General features: G+C 34.2%; 1 protein-coding gene across 4 annotated transcripts in view; it reads right to left on the reverse strand.

Annotated features, from left to right (window-relative positions):
- Positions 1-24,538, reverse strand: part of LOC127717736 (uncharacterized) — a 154,804-nt gene that overhangs the window by 37,819 nt on the left and 92,447 nt on the right. For 3 of the 4 annotated variants that reach the window (XM_052223505.1, XM_052223506.1, XM_052223503.1), the window contains 26 exons: positions 23,585-23,806; positions 23,310-23,420; positions 22,202-22,435; positions 21,736-22,023; positions 21,112-21,247; positions 20,562-20,712; positions 18,943-19,123; positions 18,197-18,536; positions 17,040-17,218; positions 15,900-16,079; positions 15,330-15,502; positions 14,930-15,107; positions 14,142-14,279; positions 12,096-12,251; positions 10,933-11,181; positions 9,418-9,570; positions 8,811-9,005; positions 7,915-8,417; positions 6,974-7,322; positions 6,377-6,535; positions 3,429-3,660; positions 2,833-3,032; positions 2,154-2,324; positions 1,463-1,588; positions 915-1,115; positions 439-696 (listed from right to left, as the gene is read on the reverse strand). In XM_052223505.1, coding sequence (XP_052079465.1) covers positions 439-696; positions 915-1,115; positions 1,463-1,588; positions 2,154-2,324; positions 2,833-3,032; positions 3,429-3,660; positions 6,377-6,535; positions 6,974-7,322; positions 7,915-8,417; positions 8,811-9,005; positions 9,418-9,570; positions 10,933-11,181; positions 12,096-12,251; positions 14,142-14,279; positions 14,930-15,107; positions 15,330-15,502; positions 15,900-16,079; positions 17,040-17,218; positions 18,197-18,536; positions 18,943-19,123; positions 20,562-20,712; positions 21,112-21,247; positions 21,736-22,023; positions 22,202-22,435; positions 23,310-23,420; positions 23,585-23,806 — 5,463 coding nt within the window. The remainder of the gene's footprint in view (positions 1-438; positions 697-914; positions 1,116-1,462; positions 1,589-2,153; positions 2,325-2,832; positions 3,033-3,428; positions 3,661-6,376; positions 6,536-6,973; positions 7,323-7,914; positions 8,418-8,810; positions 9,006-9,417; positions 9,571-10,932; positions 11,182-12,095; positions 12,252-14,141; positions 14,280-14,929; positions 15,108-15,329; positions 15,503-15,899; positions 16,080-17,039; positions 17,219-18,196; positions 18,537-18,942; positions 19,124-20,561; positions 20,713-21,111; positions 21,248-21,735; positions 22,024-22,201; positions 22,436-23,309; positions 23,421-23,584; positions 23,807-24,538) is intronic. The other variant, XM_052223504.1, reaches the window with a different exon arrangement.

Genomic DNA, 24,538 nt, shown 5'->3' on the forward strand with positions numbered 1-24,538 from the left:
AAAAATCAAATAATCAGCAAACATGAAGTAAGTGTCTGACAGATCCAAAAAGGGCTCACAGGTTACAACTCATTGCTGTCAAGCTACTGATTAAATATGAAGTCATTCATTTCAGTAGTACCTGAAAAAAGTGTGAAGCTAATATTTGTTGGACGAACAAACAATGTGAATGCAGTAAAGCCCCTTCTTATAGTTTAGGTATTATAAACTACAGACAAATCTTTTAAAAATAAATTACCCATGGGCAAGCTATTGGAATAGCTACTTCTCTTGAACACATTTGTTCACATTAATAAAACAGAAATTTTCACAAAAAAGAGATCATGGGAAAATATCATTTTTTCATATTCAATTCAAGGACTAGATGTTGGCTTAGCTGTTACTTATGAAAACCTGGACGGACATTGGCAAATAATAAAAAGTTATCTATTCATTTACCTGGTGGACAAGCTATTGGATTAGCTGAACCCTGCGGACAATAAAATCCAGGTGGACATTGGTAACCAGATGGTGAATCACTCTGAATCTTAGAAGTGTCTGGACAGTAGTATCTTTCATTACATACTCCAGTTGGACCCAACAATCCTTCATTGGCACAATAGTATCCAGCGTCACAAGGGAAACAATCACTCTCTGCTGCTCCGTTTGTCTGGTTACGTTGGGTTCCACGAGGACATAGAGTAGCTGCTACTGTACCTGATAAACATTTAAGAAAAAAATGTATGGCATTCTGCAAAATTGTTACATTTGTGTGGCAATTGACTTATGCTTACCGGTACTATATTTTGAATTTAAAATATTGAAATGTAATAAAATTATATGTTCTTGCTACTCAACACAAAAAACTTAATCAGTGAATAAATTAAAGGAAAACCTCAAGAACACAAGTGTAAAGTGACCAATATTCTTCTTACCTTCTTCACAGTAATAACCATGAGGACATGGTCCATTGACTCCATCATTTGGTGCCGCGACCGTGGCATTTCCTAAACATAGGAAACCAGCAGAACAGTTACCAGCAGGGGCAGATAATCCAGACTGGTCACAATACAGACCAGGTGGGCAGGCAAGACATTCGTCTTCTGATGACAGTCCTTCATGTGGATTGTAAGTTCCTACAAAAAAGAGAATAACTTGTAATTATTGAAGCAATTTTAGAAATTGATTTTTTTAATTACCTGCTGTGAAGAAATTTTAACACTTTGAACCAATTCTTAGATTCTGTAGATAACTGACTGATTTAATCAGAAATTACTTAGTCAGTCCAGTTTTGGTATGGGAAACCCCATAAATCATTTAGATCAAAATAGCAGGAGTACAACTTCATGTCCTGTAGAAGAATCTGTATAAGTTTGATTGAATTCTGTTAAGATGTTTTCAAGAAGTTGTGTATAAATAAAGTGTGACAGTGGCCAGGACACAAGATGTGTTCTTTGTTAGTCACTATAGATACAACAATTACCTATAGAACAGGGTATTCCATCATTGTATGTGCCATTGAGACAGTAGTGACCTGATGGGCATGGTAGTGTTGCATTCATTCCCATAGTTGGACAAGTTGTTCCCTCTAGACAGTCCAAACATGCACCTGTCAAAAGAAAAATAAACATAAATACAATAATTCTAGCCTATTTATATGTAGTATTCATTTCAATATATGGTTGTCCTAGTTATACATGAACCAAAAAGTTAAAAAATCAAAGAAAAATTAGTTTCCTATAAGATTGTTTGCAGAATTTCAGAGGCAGATTTAGAGGGGGGCCAAGGGGGCCCCCCCCTTTTCTGGGAAAAATTTTGTTGATTATATAGAGAATCACTGAAGCATGACCGCAGCGTGCCCCCTCTTAGGCAGTCAGTGGGCCCCCACTTATGAAAATTTCCGCCACTGAATTTGATACAACCATGAATTAAAGAAATTAAAGAAAATACAACTCAATCTGGTTCCAAGTGGTTCCATAAAAATTAACAAATCCTATGGATTTAATAAAAATAAAATATTTAGAAATTTTTAGCAATTACAATGCCTACTTTCTTATATTACACTGCTTAGAGGTTTTTTTTTCATCGGGTATAAGGTCAAGAAATGTTGTTAGCGAATCACAATGTTTTACACTTTAATAATATCACCCAGAATACATTAGATTTGTACACACCTAATCCTGTACTAGGGGCATATGTTCCAATATCACAAGGCGTTTCAGTGACAGCACCTGATAGGCAGTAGTGTCCAGCAGGGCAAATGTAGCCGATTAGTCCATCTGTAGGACTGGCAACATTGGATCCTGTCATACAGATGAAACCAGCATCACAGGGCAAGCTGTGACCTACAAAAAACAAAGTGTCAAATTACATTTCCATACTCCCTTTAACTGAAGCTGTTTTATCAGTCACATCTTCTTTTTTAACCTTAAATAAGTTATCTATTTTCTGTTTTTTTGGATTAAAATTGTTCATTGCCATTGGAATATTCAAATTTAAAAAATGAAGTATTTGACCTGACCATTGATAAGTTGTCACCAGCGTTAAAATAGCCATTTTTCATACGCCATAAAAATTCAATATAAAATTAAATTATTTTACAGTATTGCAAAATTTATCCTTGACAAAATTTCAATATTTTTTAACGTTTTCTGACCTTACAAAAAGCTTCAAATTTAATCTGACTCAAAACAAACAATTTTGAATTCATTATGACATAAACATGATATTTTAACCTATCTTTTTATGTCATTGTTTTATAACTTACCATTTTTTATGCAAGTTGTATAACTTACCATTTTTTATGCAAGTTGTATAACTTACCATTTTTCATACCACTGTTTTATAACTTACCATTTTTAGAACTAGCCGGAGTACAGTAGTTTCCTGGTTTACATAGCTGGCAATCGGTAAGGTTGTCATTTCCTGTAGAGGCTGCTATTGTTCCATCGGGACAGGCAGTTGGTTGATAGCTCCCTTCTGGGCAGTAATTACCAACTGGACAGAGACCGTCTGCTGGATTAGGATCTACGGTGCTTCCATTACAATAGTAACTGAAAGAGGAAAAAAAAGTTTAAGATTACATGAATACGAAATACAATATACATTAATCTTTATCCTAATATTGTACCATTGAGTTTTTATCAAATTCCTTGTGGTACAACGTAATCGAATAATAACAGAGAACTATTTGATAATGGTAATATTTGTTTATTTTGTTTTATATTGTTAAACAAATAAAGACTTATTAATGACATTTAAACATTGTAAGTCCATTATTTAAGTTTTGATATGTTTTGGTTATAGTGCAAAATTAAATCATGTGAATTCATCAGCAATGCAAAATTCACAAGAAGGTAGCAGTGAACAGAAGACTCTGGAAGATAGCTAATCTGACATTCAGAAAACAGAACCCAAAGGCTCTGGAAGACTAGTATTCTTATACTTACCCTGGGAAGCATAGTCCCTGAGGCTCTGGAAGACCAGTATTCTGACAATAATATCCTGGTGTGCACTGTTGGCAGTCTGTCTCATTTACCATTCCACTTCTGTTGTTAAAGGTACCAGATGGACAGGGATACTGATTACCATATTCTGTCTGGCCTGGGCAGTAGTGACCAAGAGGACAGGTGTAATTGGTTAGATCTCCTATGGCTTCTATGCTGTTGTCACAATAATAGCCTAAAAAATAACACAGTACTGATTACTCAAAATCATGAACATAGGTAACGGCTTAGTAGTACCAAAGGCCAACCATAAAATATTAAACAAATCTCAAACATTTATAATGATTAAAAACAAAATTTCATCCATGCTAACAAAAAATTCGTAAGGGTTCCACGGAACCCAGTGTCTCGCCTACTTTTGCTGTTAATCGCAGGCTCAACAAAAAAGAGGAAAAAAATTAATAAAAATATTCCTCTCTATACTATCTTTTGATCGTAAATAGCTTCTGTCCAAGTTTGGTAAAAATCCAGGATAGTTTATGAATCTAATAAATGTTTTAAAAACTTAAACTGCAGACTGTATGTAATGTTAACTGGAAGAAAAACTAAGTCCATTTATAAGTAAAATACGGAAAAAATGGAATAAAATTTTAACAAAATTTTCTTCTAGATACTAGCTTCTAATCATAAACAAGCTTCTGTCCAAGTTTGGTACAAATCCAGGATAGTTTAAGAAAGTTGTTAAAATTTTAAAAACTTTAACCACAGAGTGAATGTAATGTTAACTGGCAGAAAAACTAAGTCCATTTATAAGTAAAACACGGAAAAAATGGAATTTTTTTTTACAAAATTTACTTCTGGATACTATCTTATGATCATAAACAAGCTTCTTTCCAAGTTTGGTAGAAATCCAGGATAGTTTAAGAAAGTTATTAAAATTTCAAAAACTTTTAACCACAGAGTGAATGTAATGTTTCCTGGCAGAAAAACTAAGTCCATTTATAAGTAAAATACGGAAAAAATGGAATTTTTTTTTTACAAAATTTACTTTTGAATATTATCTTATGATCATAAACAAGCTTCTGTCCAAGTTTGGTAGAAATCCAGGATAGTTTAAGAAAGTTATTAAAATTTCAAAAACTTTAACCACAGAGTGAATATTTGTGGACGCCACCGACGACGACGACGCCGACGGAATGTAGGATCGCTATGTCTCGCTTTTTCGACAAAAGTCGAAGGCTCGACAACAAAATCAAACCTTCATGTAATTTCATGAAACTTAGACCGAAATGAACTTTTTTTTTGCATTTAACATTTACATATATGTATCAGATATCAGAATGTGAGTTTTTATTAGGCCAGACTTATTTTATTATCTGTTTAACGAGATCTGCCGACTCCAATTTCCCAATTTCAGAATAAAAATAAAAAAGAAGTGCTTTTTACTTTTATTTTTATTTTTCCCGCTGACTGCTACGAAATCCTCAGAACAAAAATAAAATCTGTGGTTTACGATACCCGCTTTCGTCATCGGTAATATTTGATTTTTACCAAGTCTATGAAACAGCAATTTCAAAGTAAAGAAATTAAAGGCATAAACGATTTATGACTTCAAAAAAGAGGTTGAAGCATTGATTTTTTAAGCTGGTGGCATGTTTTTTTCATAAAAACAATTTGTTTAAAACCACTTTCGCCGGTACTTGTTACACGAGAGAGTACATCAAATCATTCTAACTTTCGGCTAAATAAGTTATTACTTCATTTGAACTTGATGAAATTAGCCTGAAGTAAATTTGTAATCCATGTATTGCATTAAAAACGTCATATTCCTTTCCAAAAAGCGTATCAAACATCGTTTATTTTTGTCAAGTTTTCTCCGACATTTAAATTATTGGGTATATTTTTGAAGAACTATGGATCGGAGTTGGGATTTCATCGGAAGCGGACCCGCTATGACCGAAATCTGGATTCTTGCGATAATGACTACGGACGAATGAATGGCACTGCTGACAGACAAAAATTGATCCCAAAAGGAAAAATTACGCATTCCACACGCATTAACATACTTTTGGTTAGATATTTTTGAGTAATGTTTATATTTCCTTTTTAATGCATTGTTTCAATTTATAAGTTAATGTTGCTCAACCATGTCTATTACACTAATATAAAATAATTATATTATTTCCAAGCTTAACGGTTAAATGAATATATCTTTTTAATGAAAAATAATTAACTTCATGAACATGATAACAGAGTAGTTTTTTTAATTGAATTGTATATACAGTATAAACATGTAACATACACTAAGAGGTTCCTGACTGGTAATATACATATATATAGTGTATATGCAGGGAGGTTGATATATTTGCCTGGTGCATATGCATGGATCTAAATTAGAGGACATACAGAATCAAAAGATATTTTTTATGTTCATATTAATAGAAGGGTTAATATACTGGTCTGTTTTCATTTCATTGTTCTTGTATTTTGATAAATTCTTAAAAAAAAAGGTCACTTATAATGGTTTTATTTTTATTTTTAGTGTCGACTGGACCAACTTTGCACTTTTATTTTTTTTTTTATTTCGTCCCCTGGACCCTAATTTTTTTACAAATTTTCTCGTTAAACAGATAAAAAAAAAAGTCTGGCCTTATTGCAATACTCACCCAGTCACATTATTTGCATTAATAAAAACCTTGCAAAAATTTCTGAATTTACAGTAAATTTTTTAGACATAAATAAATTTGTTAAACTTTCATGGAATGTTTTGAAACTTGAAAATAAGCTTTATAAAGAAACAAAAGGTATTTTTGGGAATTTTTCTGTATTTTACCCTGAAACAAGCAGATCAATCTCAAGATAATTTTGTATTTCATTCTCTCCTATGATTATTAGCATGCACAACTTGTAAGTTAGTATATATGGAATCACAAGACGTATGTTAAACATACCTTCAGTGCAAGGTTTACACGAGTCCTTCTCTAACTCGTTCTGGAAGAATCCGTTGTTACATCTGGTGGGCGTGGCAGTCTGTACCAGACAGTAATGTCCCAGGGTGCATCTGTAATCATAGGGGTTTGGTTGTGTCTGTCCTGGTGGGCAATAGAAACCTAAAATAACAAGTACATTCAGTTACAGATATAGAAAAATCTGCTAAAACATATGAACAAATCACCAATTTCATGTTGAAAAAAGCATTTCAAATGTTAAATGTTAAATTTTGTGTAGTTTTTCTTCAGATTTTACATTATAAAAATATTCCAAGGTCATTTCAAATTTATTGTTTTCTCAGAAAAATAATAATCAAGGTTGCCACTGTGTCACTTAAACTTCTTACTTTTTGTTTATTTTTTTCCTCTCACTTCAAGTAATCATAATTAAAATTTTCAAGTTTCTCCTTAAAAACTTTAGCTTTTTACAATATAAACATTATGAGATGTGGTATGATTACCGATGAGAAAACTATCCACCAGAGACCAAGCCTGTTCTCCATAAGCACATTTTACAAAAATATAATTTTGGTACCTGCTTCCAAAAATATATCATACCTGCATCACATTGTCCAGAAACTGCATTTAATCCTGTTCCATTACAATAATATCCTCCATCACATGGTGTACAATCACTAGCAACCTGGAGACGTATTACTGGTCCATAAGTTCCATTAGCACATGGGTCTGGAAGGTCACTTCCTGTTGGGCAATAATGACCTATGGGGCAGTCAATCTGTTGTGGAGAAGTGGAACTTGCTGGGCAGTAGTAGCCAGCATCACAATCAGCCAGAGGTGCATCCAGGCCATTGGTGGGGCAATATTTTCCTGCTGTGCAGTTTTGCATTTCATACGATCCTTCTGGACAGAAATTTCCAGCGGTACATTCACCACCTGTTACTGTAGGCTGTAAAGTCGAATGATATTTTATTGGCATGATAAACTCAGGATCTAGTGCATTTTTTAATTTGATATAACCTTGAGCTAGTTTGTATGAATAAAAGGAGATAAGGTATGTACATATCTTACATTCATTATATATAGGAAATAACTGTATTGTATTTGAAGATTTGCTGGCATCAATTGGTGATTTGATAATAGTAAACTGAGTTTACGGCTGACAAATTAAAAGCCAGTTATACACATGCAGTCTATTGTGGGACTATAAAATTATTATTACATTTTTTCAGGCCTGCTTTCCTCAGACCTTTGTATTTTGGTTTAAATAATGGCAATTAATTAAACTTCTGAGAGACATTAGCAAATATTATAAAATATTTTTTAAGTTCAGAACATTAAAAATTTCAGCTTACCAAAATCTGAGAAAAGGTAAAAATTACTTGTATTTTTTTGTCTTAAATGTGTGTTCATAATGAGTGAAAATAAGCTACCGGTAATTTAAATGCAGACAAAGGTTTGTTTTTTATAATCTCTAAAAGGACAGTCCATTTTAAAAAAAGAAAACATGGCAACTCCGAAAAGTTCCCACAATTACTCACTTGTGCTGTATTTGATCCATTAGTACAATACCATCCCGCCGAGCAGTTTCCGGTCGGGTAAGCATTTCCGTAACCTTGACAATACATTCCCTGTGTACAGGATTCACATGCTGCTATACTGTGCTGTTGTGTCAAATTGTTGAAGGTACCAGGTGGGCAGGGATACTGATAAATGTCTGTTGTATTCAGTTCACAGTAGTATCCACCAGGGCAGATATTTGGTGTGTAATCTGAAGTGTTTGCATAACAGTAGTGACCCAAAGGACAGGCCTTACAATAGTTCTGATTGGTTAGATCTTGGTAAGATCCAGCTGGACAGCCAATGGGATACTCTGTACCAATTGGACAATAGTGTCCTGCTGGACATTGGTGACCAATGATTGGATGGACAGTACCAGTGGGACATTGTGAATCATTCAGCATGAGTGGATTTGCTTTGTCCACACCAGATACACAGTAATAGCCTGCTAGACAATCTCCTGTTGGCTGGGTCAGGTTTGTTCCTGGAATATAATATGAAACAAGAAATTTTTCAAAACATGTTTAAATGGACTACCTAGGATTCATTATTATTTGTGGATTTCGTTACTACAATTAAACCACTAATTTAAACGTCCAAAGAAGTAGATATTTTCTACAGGCTTGTCCACAGTACTTTGTTCATTAATTTTTTTTATTTTTTTTGTTTTACGAATTTGTTAACAGATTGAAATATTTTTCTATAGATGTTTTAAAAGATGGTATTTTCAACGCTGGGCCACAATGGACTTAAGTAGTTCATCTGCAGTGATCACTAGCCAAGAAATGCCATTTTTCTCTATTCAAAGGGTAAATTAGGGAGTGATGTCATACTTGTCTTTTGAACTAGGTGAGCTTAAACTGAAAAGAAATTATACCTTCACAATATTGTCCTCCAGTACATGGTGTACAGTCTTCAGCTTTCTTCAGTCCCTGACTAAGACCGTAGGTTCCAGCTGGACATGGCTGCCAGTCATGACCTGTTCCATTTGGACAGAAGAATCCCATAGGACAGATATTCTTGGCTGAGGCTGAATTTCCTTCTACTGAGAGTTCTGGCACACAATAATAACCTGGAAAGCAATTATACAATTAATAAATATGTCGTTGGTGATACCTTTTTGGTGATCCATATTAAAGTTGGATTTTGTGATAAAACATGTTTAATTCTTTATAATGGATGGTAAGACATATCTATTTTTGTAAAGGCAGGGAAACGCATGCTTTTCAAAAAGATTCAAATGTTTCAATTCTGGACAACTTCTGGTGTCTATCATAAACTTCCTGGAAAAAAATATCCACTTATAGTGTTCCTGATTTTAGTGATACTACTACTTTGATTGGTCACTATAATTCTAGCATCAAGAACATCAATGGTTTTATGATCGACCTTAAAATCTACAAAAGCGGGACTCCTACAAAAAAAAGGCCATACATATTTATGAAGGCACCAATTAAATAAGGTGTTAATAGATTTTCCTTTACCTTCAGGACATACTGAACATGTGGCAGCACCATCATAGTCCACAAACATTCCAGCTGGACATTCCTGTGGAGTGGCACTCCCTGTAGGACAATGCATGGCTGCTGGACAGATTATCTGAGTTTCCACACTAGAAGCAGTTGGACAATAATATCCTGAAAACATATAAAGGGAATTTGTTAAATTCAGTTTTTACAATGATATTTTTTTCTGTTTTTGAGTAACCTAGAAAACTAGTGTGAAAGAGAAATTGAAGCACATTGAACTCAAATCATAACAATTTTTCGTCCTGCAAAATTCAGTTTTGACATAAACAGAAACATAACATAGAGCTTTTTAAACAGGTAGTTGACAGTCTATTTTTAGTTGACAGTCTATTTTGGTACTTATTTCACATTCAATTAAAGACTTTCAGTTGAGCATAAAGCAGAAACTATGAAAGGACAGAAGAATGTAAGGTCTTTTTTTGGCCTATAATTTTGTTACTGAAATTTGAACTTTTAATTCATAGTACCCATTTATGTCTATTTTAAGATAAGGTTATACATAATCAAAACCTGCAAGATTACAATGAAAGACATAACTGTACATGTAGTTGTGACGTCAATATTTCTGACTCCAAATACATACTATTGAACTGGTTTTTGGTCGGGTTTTTGTTACTCAATCTTTAGGTTATTATGGTGGGGTTTTTGTTACTCAATCTTTAGGTTATTATGGTGGGGTTTTTGTTACTCAATCTTTAGGTTATTATGTAGTGTTTTGTAGACTTTTGTTGGTTTTCATCTTTTTGTTTGTTGTTTAGTCTCTCTTTGACTTATGAGTTTGATTCTTCTGTAAGTTACATTTGTCTCTTTTGTGACAACAGCTCTAAGTATTGTACTCACCTTCTTTACAAGGTCCTGTCACATTCGTCATTCCAGTTGTTTCACAGTAATATCCCTCGATTGTACTCACCTTCTTTACAAGGTCCTGTCACATTCGTCATTCCAGTTGTTTCACAGTAATATCCCTCGATTGTACTCACCTTCTTTACAAGGTCCTGTCACATTCGTCATTCCTGTTGTTTCACAGTAATATCCCTCGATTGTACTCACCTTCTTTACAAGGTCCTGTCACATTCGTCATTCCTGTTGTTTCACAGTAATATCCCTCGATTGTACTCACCTTCTTTACAAGGTCCTGTCACATTCGTCATTCCTGTTGTTTCACAGTAATATCCCTCGATTGTACTCACCTTCTTTACAAGGTCCTGTCACATTCGTCATTCCAGTTGTTTCACAGTAATATCCCTCGATTGTACTCACCTTCTTTACAAGGTCCTGTCACATTCTTCATTCCAGTTGTTTCACAGTAATATCCCTCGATTGTACTCACCTTCTTTACAAGGTCCTGTCACATTCGTCATTCCAGTTGTTTCACAGTAATATCCCTCGATTGTACTCACCTTCTTTACAAGGTCCTGTCACATTCGTCATTCCAGTTGTTTCACAGTAATATCCCTCGATTGTACTCACCTTCTTTACAAGGTCCTGTCACATTCGTCATTCCAGTTGTTTCACAGTAATATCCCTCAGTACAATTACTGCACTGTGATTCCATACTAAGTCCCTCCACATCCGAGTATTTTCCAGTAGGACATGGTATGGGCGTTTCTGTTCCCAGGGGACAATAGGATCCAGCGGTACATATGATCTCTGTAGATGTCTTAGACCCTACTGGACAATAAAATCCTGGCAGACATTGGCCAACAACAGCTGTCAGTCCTGTAATATAAAAGTACACATGACCTTCCTTATAAAACAAATCAGACCTAAAGCATATATCAAGCAAATATGTACTGTTGACTGTGTAATATATATATATATTTCTCTAATTCTTCGTCAATTTATCCCTTTCTGCACCTATTGTATAAAAAAAATTTAATCAACGTGTGGTTCGTTTGATCTCAGTTCTTCATTGGTTAAAATCCGATAATGACGTCGAATTTTCTTGCTTTCCTCTGAATTTCCTATTGTGACGGCATAAAAAAGGTGACCATGCCTGATGACGTCACATAGAAAGAACACATCTTTTTGCAGATCATTCAAAAAGAAGGAATAAGTTTACCTGCATATTGTTTGAAAATCATTAGAGAAACAGATTCCACCACCAAATCTCGTGTAATGGGATATTTATCCACTCTCGACAGTTAAATTTTAAATATTTAAAACGCTCGGCGCGCCTCGCGTTTTGAATTTGAAAATTTAACTGTCTCGAGTGGATAAATATCGTATCACACTCGATGCAGTGGTAGAATCTATATATATATATGACCTTTGTTTGTTTGTAAAAGTACTTTTAACCTATGTTGTAAACAAATCAAGCCTTAAAGACATTAGCAAACCAGAACAGTTGATTGTGTAATATAAAAGTACATGTGCTCTTTGTTTTTAACAGAAGCTGTTGTCATGAAAATATAACCAGTTTTCTATATGGGATTTTGACAATAGCACATAACAAATGATTATTTCGTTTTTGATATACACAGCCATTATAATGTCTCATTAATGCTCTGAAAAAAAAATCTTTACCTATTCAAAGATGAAATCTTCAAGATTATCTTAAATAGCTCTGCTTGGTACATTTTTTATCAACTAATTGATCGAACAAGACAAGAAACAAGAAAATATGGACCTACCTGTCTCATTGCAGTAGTAACCTCCTGTACAGTTGATACACTGACTTTCCATCTGTAATGCCATGGCAGAGCTGTAACTTCCCTCAGGACAACCTATTGGCTCTGCTGTCTCTACTGGACAATATGATCCTGCTGGACACTGGTCAGCCAATGATCCTATAAAAGACAAGAGTGGACACGCTGAAATGTCTCGCCTTCTTTACTAACCATTGATATTATGTTGATAGTCCTAAATGAAAGCTTTACTACAACTATTACATAAACTTAACATGATCCAAGAAAATGAAGTCAAGGTCATAAAAACCAAACAAGAAATACATGTACACCTTACAATCATTCAATACACTAAATATAGTTGACCTATTGCTTATAGTTTCTAAGAAACAGACTTAACCAAGAAAACTAAACATTGACCAATGAATCGTGAAAATGAGGTCAAAGTCAGATGAACCATGCCAGGCAGACATGAACAGCTTACAATCCTTCCATACAACAAATATAGCTGACCTATTGCTTATAGTTTAAGAAAAACAGACTGAAACACATAAACTTAACACTGAGCAATGAACTGTGAAAATGAGGTCAAGGTCAAATAAAACCTGGGAGACTGACATGTACATCATAGAATATTTCCATACACCAAATATAGTTGACTTATTGCATAATAGTATAAGAAAAAAGACCAAAACTCAAAAACTTAACTTTGACCACTGAACCATGAAAATGAGGTCAAAGTCAGATGACACCTGCCAGTTGGACATGTACACCTTACAATCATTCCATACACCAAATATAGTAGACCTATTGGATAAAGTATAAGAAAAACGGACCAAAACACAAAAAATTAACTATAACCACTGAACCATGAAAATGAGGTCAAGGTCAGATGACACCTGCCAGTTGGACATGTACACCTTACAATCATTCCATACACCAAATATAGTAGACCTATTGGATAAAGTATAAGAAAAACGGACCAAAACACAAAAACTTAACTATAACCACTGAACCATGAAAATGAGGTCAAGGTCAGATGACACCTGCCAGTTGGACATGTACACCTTACAATCATTCCATACACCAAATATAATAGACCTATTGCATACAGTATAAGAAAAACAGACCAAAACACAAAAACTTAACTATAACCACTGAACCATGAAAATGAGGTCAAGGTCAGATGACACCTGCCAGTTGGACATGTACACCTTACAGTCCTTCCATACACCAAATATACTAGACCTATTGCTTATAGTATCTGAGATATGGACTTGACCACCAAAACTTAACCTTGTTCACTGATCCATGAAATGAGGTCGAGGTCAAGTGAAAACTGTCTGACAGGCATGAGGACCTTGCAAGGTACGCACATACTAAATATAGTTATCCTATTACTTATAATAAGAGAGAATTTAACATTACAAATAATCTGAACTTTTTTTTCAAGTAGTCACTGAACCATGAAAATGAGGTCAAGGAAATTGGACATGTGACTGACGGAAACTTCGTAACATGAGGCATCCATATACAAAGTATGAAGCATCCAGGTCTTCCACCTTCTAAAATACAAAGCTTTTAAGAAGTTAGCTAACGCCGCCGCCGCCGCCGCCGGATCGCTATCCCTATGTCGAGCTTTCTGCGACAAAAGTCGCAGGCTCAACAAAAACATAAATGTGCATTTTGAACCTTAAGAAATATTAAATGATCATATTTTGGTTTACTTTCATGGTTTTTTTTACATTTAAACTTATTCTAGATGTACAGAAATATTACATCTTCTTCTCTAAAAATTCAAAGCCTTAAAATAAATATCTCAATTTAGGACATCTTCAAAAGAGAGAGGACATTTCTTTACAGAAAATTCATGGCAATTTTGTGTATCAAGTATATATTGCATACAAGAAATAGTTTTTTAAAAGATTTAAATTTTGTGGTTTTGGAATTCTTAACTATCAAAACAATGAAAAATTTCTATTTTTTAAATATTTACAATTTATAAATATTAATGCATGTAATACCACCATTGTAAAGCACCATAAGATTTACCTAAGCTTGGTGTTGTTGAGTCAGCACTTTGTCGACAGAAGTATCCAGCAGAACATGGCCTTATGGGGTAGGTCAGCCCTTCAACATCACACGCCATACCTCCTACACACTCAGAACACTCAGATGTACTGTTCAAACCTGGAAACACAAATATAAATATTTCAATACATTGATGGAATTAAAATACCACGAGGGTGTCCTAATTTTTATTTTCTTACCTTTCAATGATTAGGTATCTAAGAAATATTAATATTTGCCATCATTTACAGAACAGAAGCCCATGCTTCTGTACTGACATGATTTATGATACATGTATACTTTTCTTAAATTCATATTTAGAAAATATTAAGAAACTAAGCTTCCAACTCCCTCAGGCAAAGCTGACCTTAGGTCAATTTGTAAATTCAGAAATTATTTTGAGGTTTTTATAAATGCAAATAATGCAAATGGGTGAGTATCGCAATAATAACTCGCATTTTGATAGCTGAAACATATATATGTATGCAGCTTTTCCAAAAATCGCAATAATTAATCCTGCGTTTTTGCCCATTCTTTAAGAATTATTATAATAAATGCACACAATAATTTCTGAATTAACAGTATTCTCTTTAGGTCTATTTTGCTCACACATGTTCAAAAATCTTGGGATTTAACTTTCCTGTTGAAGGTAAATGCAGAAAAGTACTTATCACACCTCAAATTCATAAAGTATTTTTTTTCCTATTCCACAACTAGTAAAAAACAGGTCTTATGTAGTAATCTGACTATCTCAAATCTAAGGTATTTACCTGTTCTATTGTTGAAAGTTCCTTCAGGACATGGGAATTCCTCAGGATATCGGGTTCCATCAGGACAGAAAAATCCCTCTGGACATATGTATGTAGCATAGTTAATAACTGGACCAAATGTGGCATTACAATAAAATCCTGCTGGACAGGTTTTGCATGTACTCTGGATTGGTTCATCCTAAAATATAGTTATGTTATTACAGTATGAATGAAAGAGATGTGGGGTTATACATCTGTGGTACAGTAACCCAACACCTGAAAAAAAATACTTGCTACAAGGGACAAAATACTTAAATTCAATTTTTCTATTTTTGATAAATGAGTTTAATCAGCCAATTTTGTATTGTCAACTCAAATCACATTATATTGATAAATATGTTTCTTTTTCCCAGATAAATACCTGATAGGTTCCTGATGCACAGGGTTCTGGTAACTCTTTCCCTCCCACACAGAAGTAGCCTAATGGACAACTATAGTTGGCAGGTGTGGCCACAGTTTGACCTTCAGGACAGTAGTAGCCAGGATCACAGTCACCAGTTTCTGCTGTAAGTCCATAGGAGCCACAGTATTTACCTACAGTAAAATCAGTATTCTTAATATTATTCTGAAAAGTACATTTTGATTCACAAACTTTACAGGTATTTAATATTTCAATTTGAAGCAATTTGTTTATAAGGGTGATTTTGATTGGACCAAATTAACATGGACGTACAAATTGTCTTATGACACAATCTTTGAAATAATCATTTACTGGAAAGAGCAATTGATTTTTAAACTTGTTTTCTGGAAAAGTATATCTGACCTTTATTAAAAAAAAAAAGAACAGAAAAAACAATTGAGTGTTATATGGAGATAACTTTAGTATAAACCCCCTCAAACAATATTTCTAATCTATTTACACATATCTTATACAAATGTAAAGTACATATGACTTGAATTCAAAGTCATTTCATATAAAAGTACAACTGACCTTTAGTACAGATGACACAGTCTGACTCTTGAGTGGCTCCAGTTGATCCATAGTAATATCCAATAGGACAAGGTGTTGGTGTACTACTCTGTATTGGACAATAGTGACCAGTTGGACATCTGTCACCTGTCATACCAGGAGGTGGGGTCTGTACAAAAGCACTGATGTTACAATAGTACCCTGTATAAAGAAACAATATCCTGTATTTTCCTTTGAATACAAAGAAGGAAACCCTGGGAATATGTCAATGAGACAGCAACCCAACGATACAAAACACTGAAAGGCATCTAGAGGTCAACATACTGTCTCTAACAATATACAATAAATTTTGTGATTTGAAAGCTTCAGAGAAAACACACCCAAAATTTTTGAAAGTTTAGCTATTTAATTACCTGGAGAAACTCTGGTATTTACTAAGCTAAAAATAAATTTTCACAATATTTTTTGGTTTTTTCAATTTGTTATTTTGAGTCTGTGGTCTTTCAGAAGTAACCAACTAAAAGCTTTTTCACTTAAAAGTTTTTAATGCAATTACTTCGCATTGGCAAAGACATATAAGAAGGGTTGTATCCCTATCAACTCAAATAGTAAAACACTAAACACAGTTTCATCTTTTCTATAATCATTTAACCTAAATAAGCAATTCTTAAATCTAAAGAGAAAAACAAATACTACTTCCAATGATCCCCTTTTACTGTGACCTTTGCTGGATTGTTGTTCCTATGCTGAATTTATAAGACACTTTAAATTTGAATATTTTCTCTTGCTTTAAAAAATTGATTGATTGATTAATTGTTATTTAATGCCACTATCAGCACTTTTGGCTAATTGGTCAGTTTTAGTTGGAGGAAGCTGGTGCGCCCAGAGAAAACCTCTGACCTTAAACAGGAAAACTGACAATCCTAGTCAATTGAGATTGGAGTCATACACCTGTGAAATGCGGGATTCGTACTCACAACCTCAGTGTCAACAGGCTAGTGATACAGTAGTTGAACTACTTAGACACTTGGTCACCGAGCCTGAGAGCCCCCCCCTTCCCCCCCCCCCTTTGCCTTAAAAGTATCTAGCATTTATAAATTCTAACCTTTAAAACTATAATTTCAATGTATTTTTTTCTAAATATTTTACTATACACCTTACCTTGGAAACATATTCCAGTAGGAATGGACAGTCCAGTGGTCTGACAATACTCTCCTCCTGGACATTCTATTGGTGCTTCACTACCTTCTGGACAATACTGACCAACACTGCATCGACCTCCCTGGACAGGGTCAGAGGGCATGGCCATAATGGAACTTCCATAACAATACCAACCAGCACTGAAAGATAAATTCATCAAAACATTATTATTTATCTTTATTTACTTAAAAGTTAAAAAAAATCAAGACTAACTACTTTTCATCTCCAAAAAGTCTGATGTAATAACCTTCTGTTTTGGAAGGTCAACGATCATAACTAAACTACAGGAATGATCATATACTGTAAGGTGGAAAATTTTCGTGAGGGTGTATATGTTAATTTTGCGATTGAGGTTAAAATGACAAAACTATTTCTTCACATATTTTTGATCTTTATAGAATATCACAATAGAAAAACGTAAAAAAAAAACCTCACAAACAAGTATGGACCTGGAAAACAAAAGTTTAATCTCCTTTACAATATATAAACATTTATTCTGCTTAAAGACCTAGATTTTTTTTTGTGTTTTTAGATTCATTTATCGTATATCCCAGATCTGCTTTTATCTACCAAGCTTTATGCATGAAATATTTGTCACTGGACATCAAACAAACAACAATCAATCAATCAATCTAACAAACTATAAATATATTTTATGTCCTGTATGGGAAAGTTTATTGAAAAGAATAAAATTGAGGTAATTTTCTTTTATCGATGTTGCACTTAAGCATCTTGACTATCTGAATTCATGTATTAACATCCTGTTTTAAATCATAATTTTGTATATTGTAGCACAAGATTGTAAACCTTGGTTACATTAACATAAGATGATGAAATTAATCATAATCATTAAAAATAAATCACAATTAACAAACAATAAGGAGATGAAGAGCAGTAAAAAAAGCGCTGTTCCTTTGCTTTTTGTGTGTTTTTTTGCAGTGCATGTACTGATTTTGTGTCGTTGATGGATATGCAATATTCTTTGTTTTTCTATATAAATAAGAATAGTTTAGTTATGTAATAATACAACATTGAATAGATAATTCATAAATTGATGATTTTTCAGCATACGATTTTATAAAATTTAAACAACTATACTGCTATAACAAAATACCTACCTGCAGTTACCAGCAGGTAATTCAGCGCCATCTGATGGACAATATTTGCCTCCGTCACATTCCAAACATGACGAGACATTTGTTTGTTGTGTTGCCGGGTTGTATGTTCCCTTCAAACATGGGTACTGGTTAGCATGAGTCGTACCGTTTGGACAGTAGTGACCAACAGGACAGGGCTTGTCGGAGAAGTCAGTGGAGTTTGTTGTACAATAAAATCCTTCGGGACATGTTTTGCAAGTACTTTGACCTTCCTCATCTTGATAGGTACCAGCTGGACACTCTGTGGGTAGCTCACTACCAACAGGGCACATATATCCTTTTGGACAAATGTCACCATATCCTGCAAGATTAATTGTTTAGGTTTAAGTTGTTTTTTTTGCAGTTTAAAAATTTATATTTTCTACATTATGAATTAAGTTTATTATTACGATGATTTTTGCACTTTGAAAAATAGAAAAAATCAGTTCACTGAGAAAAGGAATACTTTAACAATATTTAATCATTTTAACATTAAAATCAGTACACTTTGAAAATTAGTACTTTCACTGTATCTAATCATTTAAAAAATTTAATGTAACATTTACATCACAATATTTTCTCTCTGTTCAGCTTCACAGAATTTTTATGGAAACATATTGTAACACAGGTGCACTTTAAGTAGTTTCACCCATATTAACCAGTATATGTTCGTTCAACCTTAGTTTTAAATCAATCTTTAAAAGGGGAAATAACTAATATTGACTTACCTGTATGACCTCCAATTAATGGACAGGTTGGTGGGTAGGAGCTATTAGTGGCAGAGTTATCAGGGTTTGGTCTATCTACTCCTGACTGACAATAGTAGCCAGCATCACAGTCACCTGTTACTGAAGTGGCTCCATCTACTGAGCAATGTTTTCCTCCATCACAATCAGTACACTGATTGACCTGTAAACAACAAAATACAGATAAATCAGGTGAGCATCCAGTGGCTCTTTTCTAAAAATTGTCACAAGTCAAGAGCATCTCATTACAGATTGATAATTGTTGGTGTTTAACGCCAATTTTAGCACTATTAGCTATTTCACGGTGGTCAGTTTTTTTAGTGGAGGAAGCCAGAGTGCCTGGAGAAAACCACTGACCTTCAGCAGGAAAACAGCGATCCTAGTCAATTATGATTGGAGTCGAACACACCTGCCACCTGCAGGGTTCAACTTAAAACCTCAGTGTTGATAGGCTATTAATACAGTAGTTGAACTACTTAGACCACTCCGCCACTGAGGCCACACATTTCATTACAACTTACTATCAATTTTTATTATACATTTTTTGTGAAATTAGTTGCAGAAGCATAAAAAGCACAAGATCAACAATCACAGTAAGGGAACCTTTTTATCCAAACTCCTGGTACATCCTTCACAGAGGACTTCTCATTTTGTGTTTTGGATTATTTTCATCTGAAAATCCCTAGATAATGCAAATCTCATAACAGCTGGCAAGATTATACTAGGGTCAGGTCTTCTTTCTCACATCTAATTCAAAATATTATAGATTTCTACAACCTGGCTTCTGGAAATGCTTTCTTATGCCACTTCTCACATACACATAGCATATCTATCATGCTTTCTTATGTCACTTCTCACATACACATAGCATATCTATCATGCTTTCTTATGTCACTTCTCACATACACATAGCACACATACACATAGCATATCTATCATGCTTTCTTATGCCACTTCTCACATACACATAGCATATCTATCATGCTTTCTTATGCCACTTCTCACATACACATAGCATATCTATCATGCTTTCTTATGTCACTTCTCACATACACATAGCATATCTATCATGCTTTCTTATGTCACTTCTCACATACACATAGCATATCTATCATGCTTTCTTATGCCACTTCTCACATACACAGAGAATATCTATCATGCTTTCTACACATAGCATATCTATCATGCTTTCTTATGTCACTTCTCACATACACATAGCATATCTATCATGTTTTCTTATGCCACTTCTCACATACACAGAGCATATCTATCATGCTTTCTTATGCCACTTCTCACATACACAGAGCATATCTATCATGCTTTCTTATGCCACTTCTCACATACACAGAGCATATCTATCATGTTTTCTTATGCCACTTCTCACATACACAGAGCATATCTATCATGCTTTCTTATGCCACTTCTCACATACACAGAGCATATCTATCATGCTTTCTTATGCCACTTCTCACATACACATAGCATATCTATCATGCTTTCTTATGCCACTTCTCACATACACATAGCATATCTATCAGAACAACATATCATCTTTCACAACCTTTTTATAAACATGTCTAAACAAATAAAACTAATCTTACCATGTATAAGTTAGTCTTGGCACTGTATGTTCCTTTCGGACATGGCATCCAGTCAAGTCCAGTTCCATTTGGACAATAGTATCCTGCAGGGCAGTCGAAATATCCAGAGGTAGGTACACCTGCTGTTACATTCTCTGGTAGGCAGTAAAATCTAAAGCACAACATAAAATTGTTACTACAGAACTTTATCCGGAACACTTTATATTCAATAATTTTTGCATGCATTTATCATTGTGATTGCTAAATAATTGACAAAATTTGAGATTCATTATTGCGATTTGAATTTACAGTAGTCCTACTAAGCTATAAAAAATATCTTTTAAAATTTCATTTTTAACGTTTATAATTTGGAAAACGTGTTTCAAACATGTTTGAAAAAAGGGTTTCTTGTCCAAATGATATCATAATGCGTATCTCCATTTTTGTAGCTATGGTAACCAGACAAGGGATGCAGCTCTGACATTCATATTCAGATAGGTATCAATCTTCCACTTTAAGGTTCTACCGTTATCTCTAGTTGTACAGACCAGGGGAGGTAACTCTGACTTACCCATTTGGACAGATATCACACTCCCATTCTCCAGTTCTGTTGGTGTAGTAACCAGACAAACATGACCTTGGTTCATCACTTCCTACAGGACAATGTAATCCTATAGGACAAATAATGTTGTTTGCTTTGTCTGAGCCTGAAAAATAAAATAAAATGAATTACTTTCCATTTGTTAATAACATGTACTTCAATTGCCTATACATTTATTAACCTATTTTTTGTCATTTGATAATATTGATGATGATGGATGCCTGTTTAACCTCTGGAGGGGAATTAAATACATATTCAGGAGAATATATTTATTTTAAATGAATATAAACCCTGCTTTGTAATACACCGACACGCTGAGCTGCATTTTTAAAGAGCTAGTTCACAAGGTAACAGTCCAAAGGAAAACAAGTCATCCTACCCAAAATGCTTATTATTATGCCAAAATCTTAGAAGCAGCAGCAATTACGAATTTTAAAGTCTTTAGTTTGACCTGAACAGGGATTGAACCCAAAACCTCCCATCAAGCCAAGCACCCTACCATGAGACAGATGTTTCACTGAATAGATGTAACCTTTATTACAGGTTGGACAGTACTACAAAGAACAATTTCGAGACCTAAGAGGCCTAACATACCTTCAGGACAGTAATATCCTTGAGTACACTGTCCCTCCACATCAGTTAGTCCTGTAGATTGACAATAAAATCCTTTAGTACAGTTTGTACATTCTGATTCAGCTGTTAAACCAGTCGTATTGGAGAATGTTCCCGCAGGACATCTGGTTGGTGTGTGTGAACCTTCAGGACAATACCTGCCAGCTGTACAGATCTCTGGGGCATGGTTGTCTGAGCCGACGACACAGAAATATCCTGCTGTACATAGCCCAGTTGGTTGGGTCAAAGCTGTGTCATTACAATAAGATCCTGAAAAAAAAAAGATAAAGTCAGAAGCCTAAATAGAAAAACATGTCTATGCAGTGGTCAGTGGAGCATTACAATATAAATCTGTAAAATCATGTAAAAGTGCAGTAATTGAAATATTTTTAAAGAACTTTCTAGAATATCATGTTTTATTAGTTTATGTTTAACCATAATTCAATACCTTGGGTACATGGAGTACAATCTGACTCATTCCTAAGTCTGACACTGTTGGAGAATGTTCCTCTAGGACACTTCACTGGTTCAGTTGTTTGTTCTGGACAGTAGTGACCAACTGGACACTCATCAGCATTGGGACCTTGAGTTGGTGCTGCAGTCATGGCTCCTGTATGGCAGAAGAATCCCTCACTACAGGGTAAGGATGGGTTTGTTGTACCACTGGTACAGTAATATCCACCTGTAATAAATACACAGATAATAGTCAGAAAATTAACAATGGGCACAAGTATATACTGTAAACCAACTAATATTTCCAGGTGATTTATTTTTGTGAATTTTGCTAGTAGAAACATAAAGCCAAAATAAATCAATGGGAATATTACAAAATAGCATCTTCACTTATAAGACTACATCAAGTTATAAAATTGCTAACATGAATTCAGCTAGAAAGGGCTAGATGCAAATAAAATTATTTGCATAAATATCTTGGTTTACAATTGTCTAAAATCTTATTAATTACAATGAAGCTTAACTTTAGTAATAATACGCTATTCCCACCCAAATCTTGAAAATTTGCCTATAAAATTGAATCTTCATTGGTGTTAACTTATTTTGGAAGATAAGAGATTAATAATGTTGCCCAGTTCTCCTTGTTAGGAGAATCTTGAATATTTTTCCATGGCATCAACGTGGAAAGCTATTTCATACAAAATTAACATAATGATAGCTTAAAAGTGGTAATTTAACCCAGCCAAAAATTCAGTTTCCAAAACTATCTTCAATGATTAAAAACAATTTATTCATAAACAAACAAAAATTCCAAAAGTATTTCAATTGAAAACGTTTGAATATCGAAACATGAAAAAATGGTAAGTTTAAGACCCCATGAAGTTTTTCTACGACAGAAACCAAACACATTAACACTTACTTGAAAATTTGGACTTCAAGAAATTTTTATATGACAAAGTAAATTGTAATGCAATCTCAATTTTACGAGAAAAAATAAAGTGCCCATGAACACCTGCATGACTGAGGACATTTTATTACAATTAATTGAGAAATAAAGAGTATATGAAACTTCAAATATAAGAAACAATTGCTTTCCCACTAACCTAGACAGTCTGAGCATTCTGTATCTGATCGAAGACCTGTTCCGTTGTTGAATGTTCCAGCTGGACAAGGATACTGCGATGAAACTTTAGTTCCATTTGGACAATAATGACCTGAAATCACAAGTATGGATAAATGTAGCATTGTCAATCATAGCATATCTACTTAATTTTATGCCAAAAGTTCATACAATTAAAGAAAAATCTAATAATTAAAATGTTTGCTTATTGTGAAAACATAAACTGAAAACAATTTACCACTATAACATTAAACCTACCTTCAGGACAAACATAAAGTGTGTAGTTGACAATTGGTCCTACAGAACTGTCGCAGTAGAAACCTTCAGGGCAATCTTTACATGTCGACTGACCGGTCTCATCTTGATATGACCCTGAGGGACACAATGTCTCACTTGGTGACCCTTGTGGACAGTAATAGCCTGCTGGACAAAGGTATGCTGAGGGATCTCTGACAACCTGGCCCTCTGGACAGTAATATCCTAAAACAAAATAAATCTTACATTACAGCATTTTTTTCAATGTCAGGTAATATGTGAACAAGAAGGCATGCATTGTTGTGCTAAGCATACTCCCATGTGTAATTCAAAGTATCAGAAAACAAAAGAGAAAGAAGGTATTTTATTAACATAAATAGCATCCAATAAACACTCAGACATTAGAACTGATCACTGTGAAGCTGCTGTTTAGGTAATTTTTTTCAGTAGTACTAGAGAAATGTGTGACATCATTTTTGAGTTCAATGAAAACATTTAAAATTCTAAGTCTTGTCAAACATGAATTATGTGTCTGATAGATCTCAATTGTGGTCACACATAATCACCCATCACTTTCAAGCTGTTGACCAAATATGAAGTCATTCTGATAAATGATATTGGATAAATATGTGATGAAAAAAATTTAAGTTCATTCACCATACTGAAAAATTCCAAGTATCTGCAAATGGACCGTAGATCTGATAGATCCAAGAATTGCTAATACACTACAACTCATCCTGGTCAAGCTGTTGACCAAATATGAATTTATTCTGTTCCGTTATTTCTACGGAACATGGGAAGAAAATATTTGTTGAAAGAACGGACATACCGACAAACAGATTAACAAACAGATAAAATAATTGCAATATTGCCACCCCCTCTAGAGTGGGGGTATAAATAAGCAGATTTCAGTTGGCAGGCACATTTTTAACACGGCAGATGGGTAAAAGAATATAA

Source organism: Mytilus californianus, unplaced genomic scaffold (assembly GCF_021869535.1).
Source record: "Mytilus californianus isolate M0D057914Y unplaced genomic scaffold, xbMytCali1.0.p SCAF_10, whole genome shotgun sequence".
Classification (NCBI taxonomy): Eukaryota; Metazoa; Mollusca; class Bivalvia; order Mytilida; family Mytilidae; genus Mytilus; species Mytilus californianus.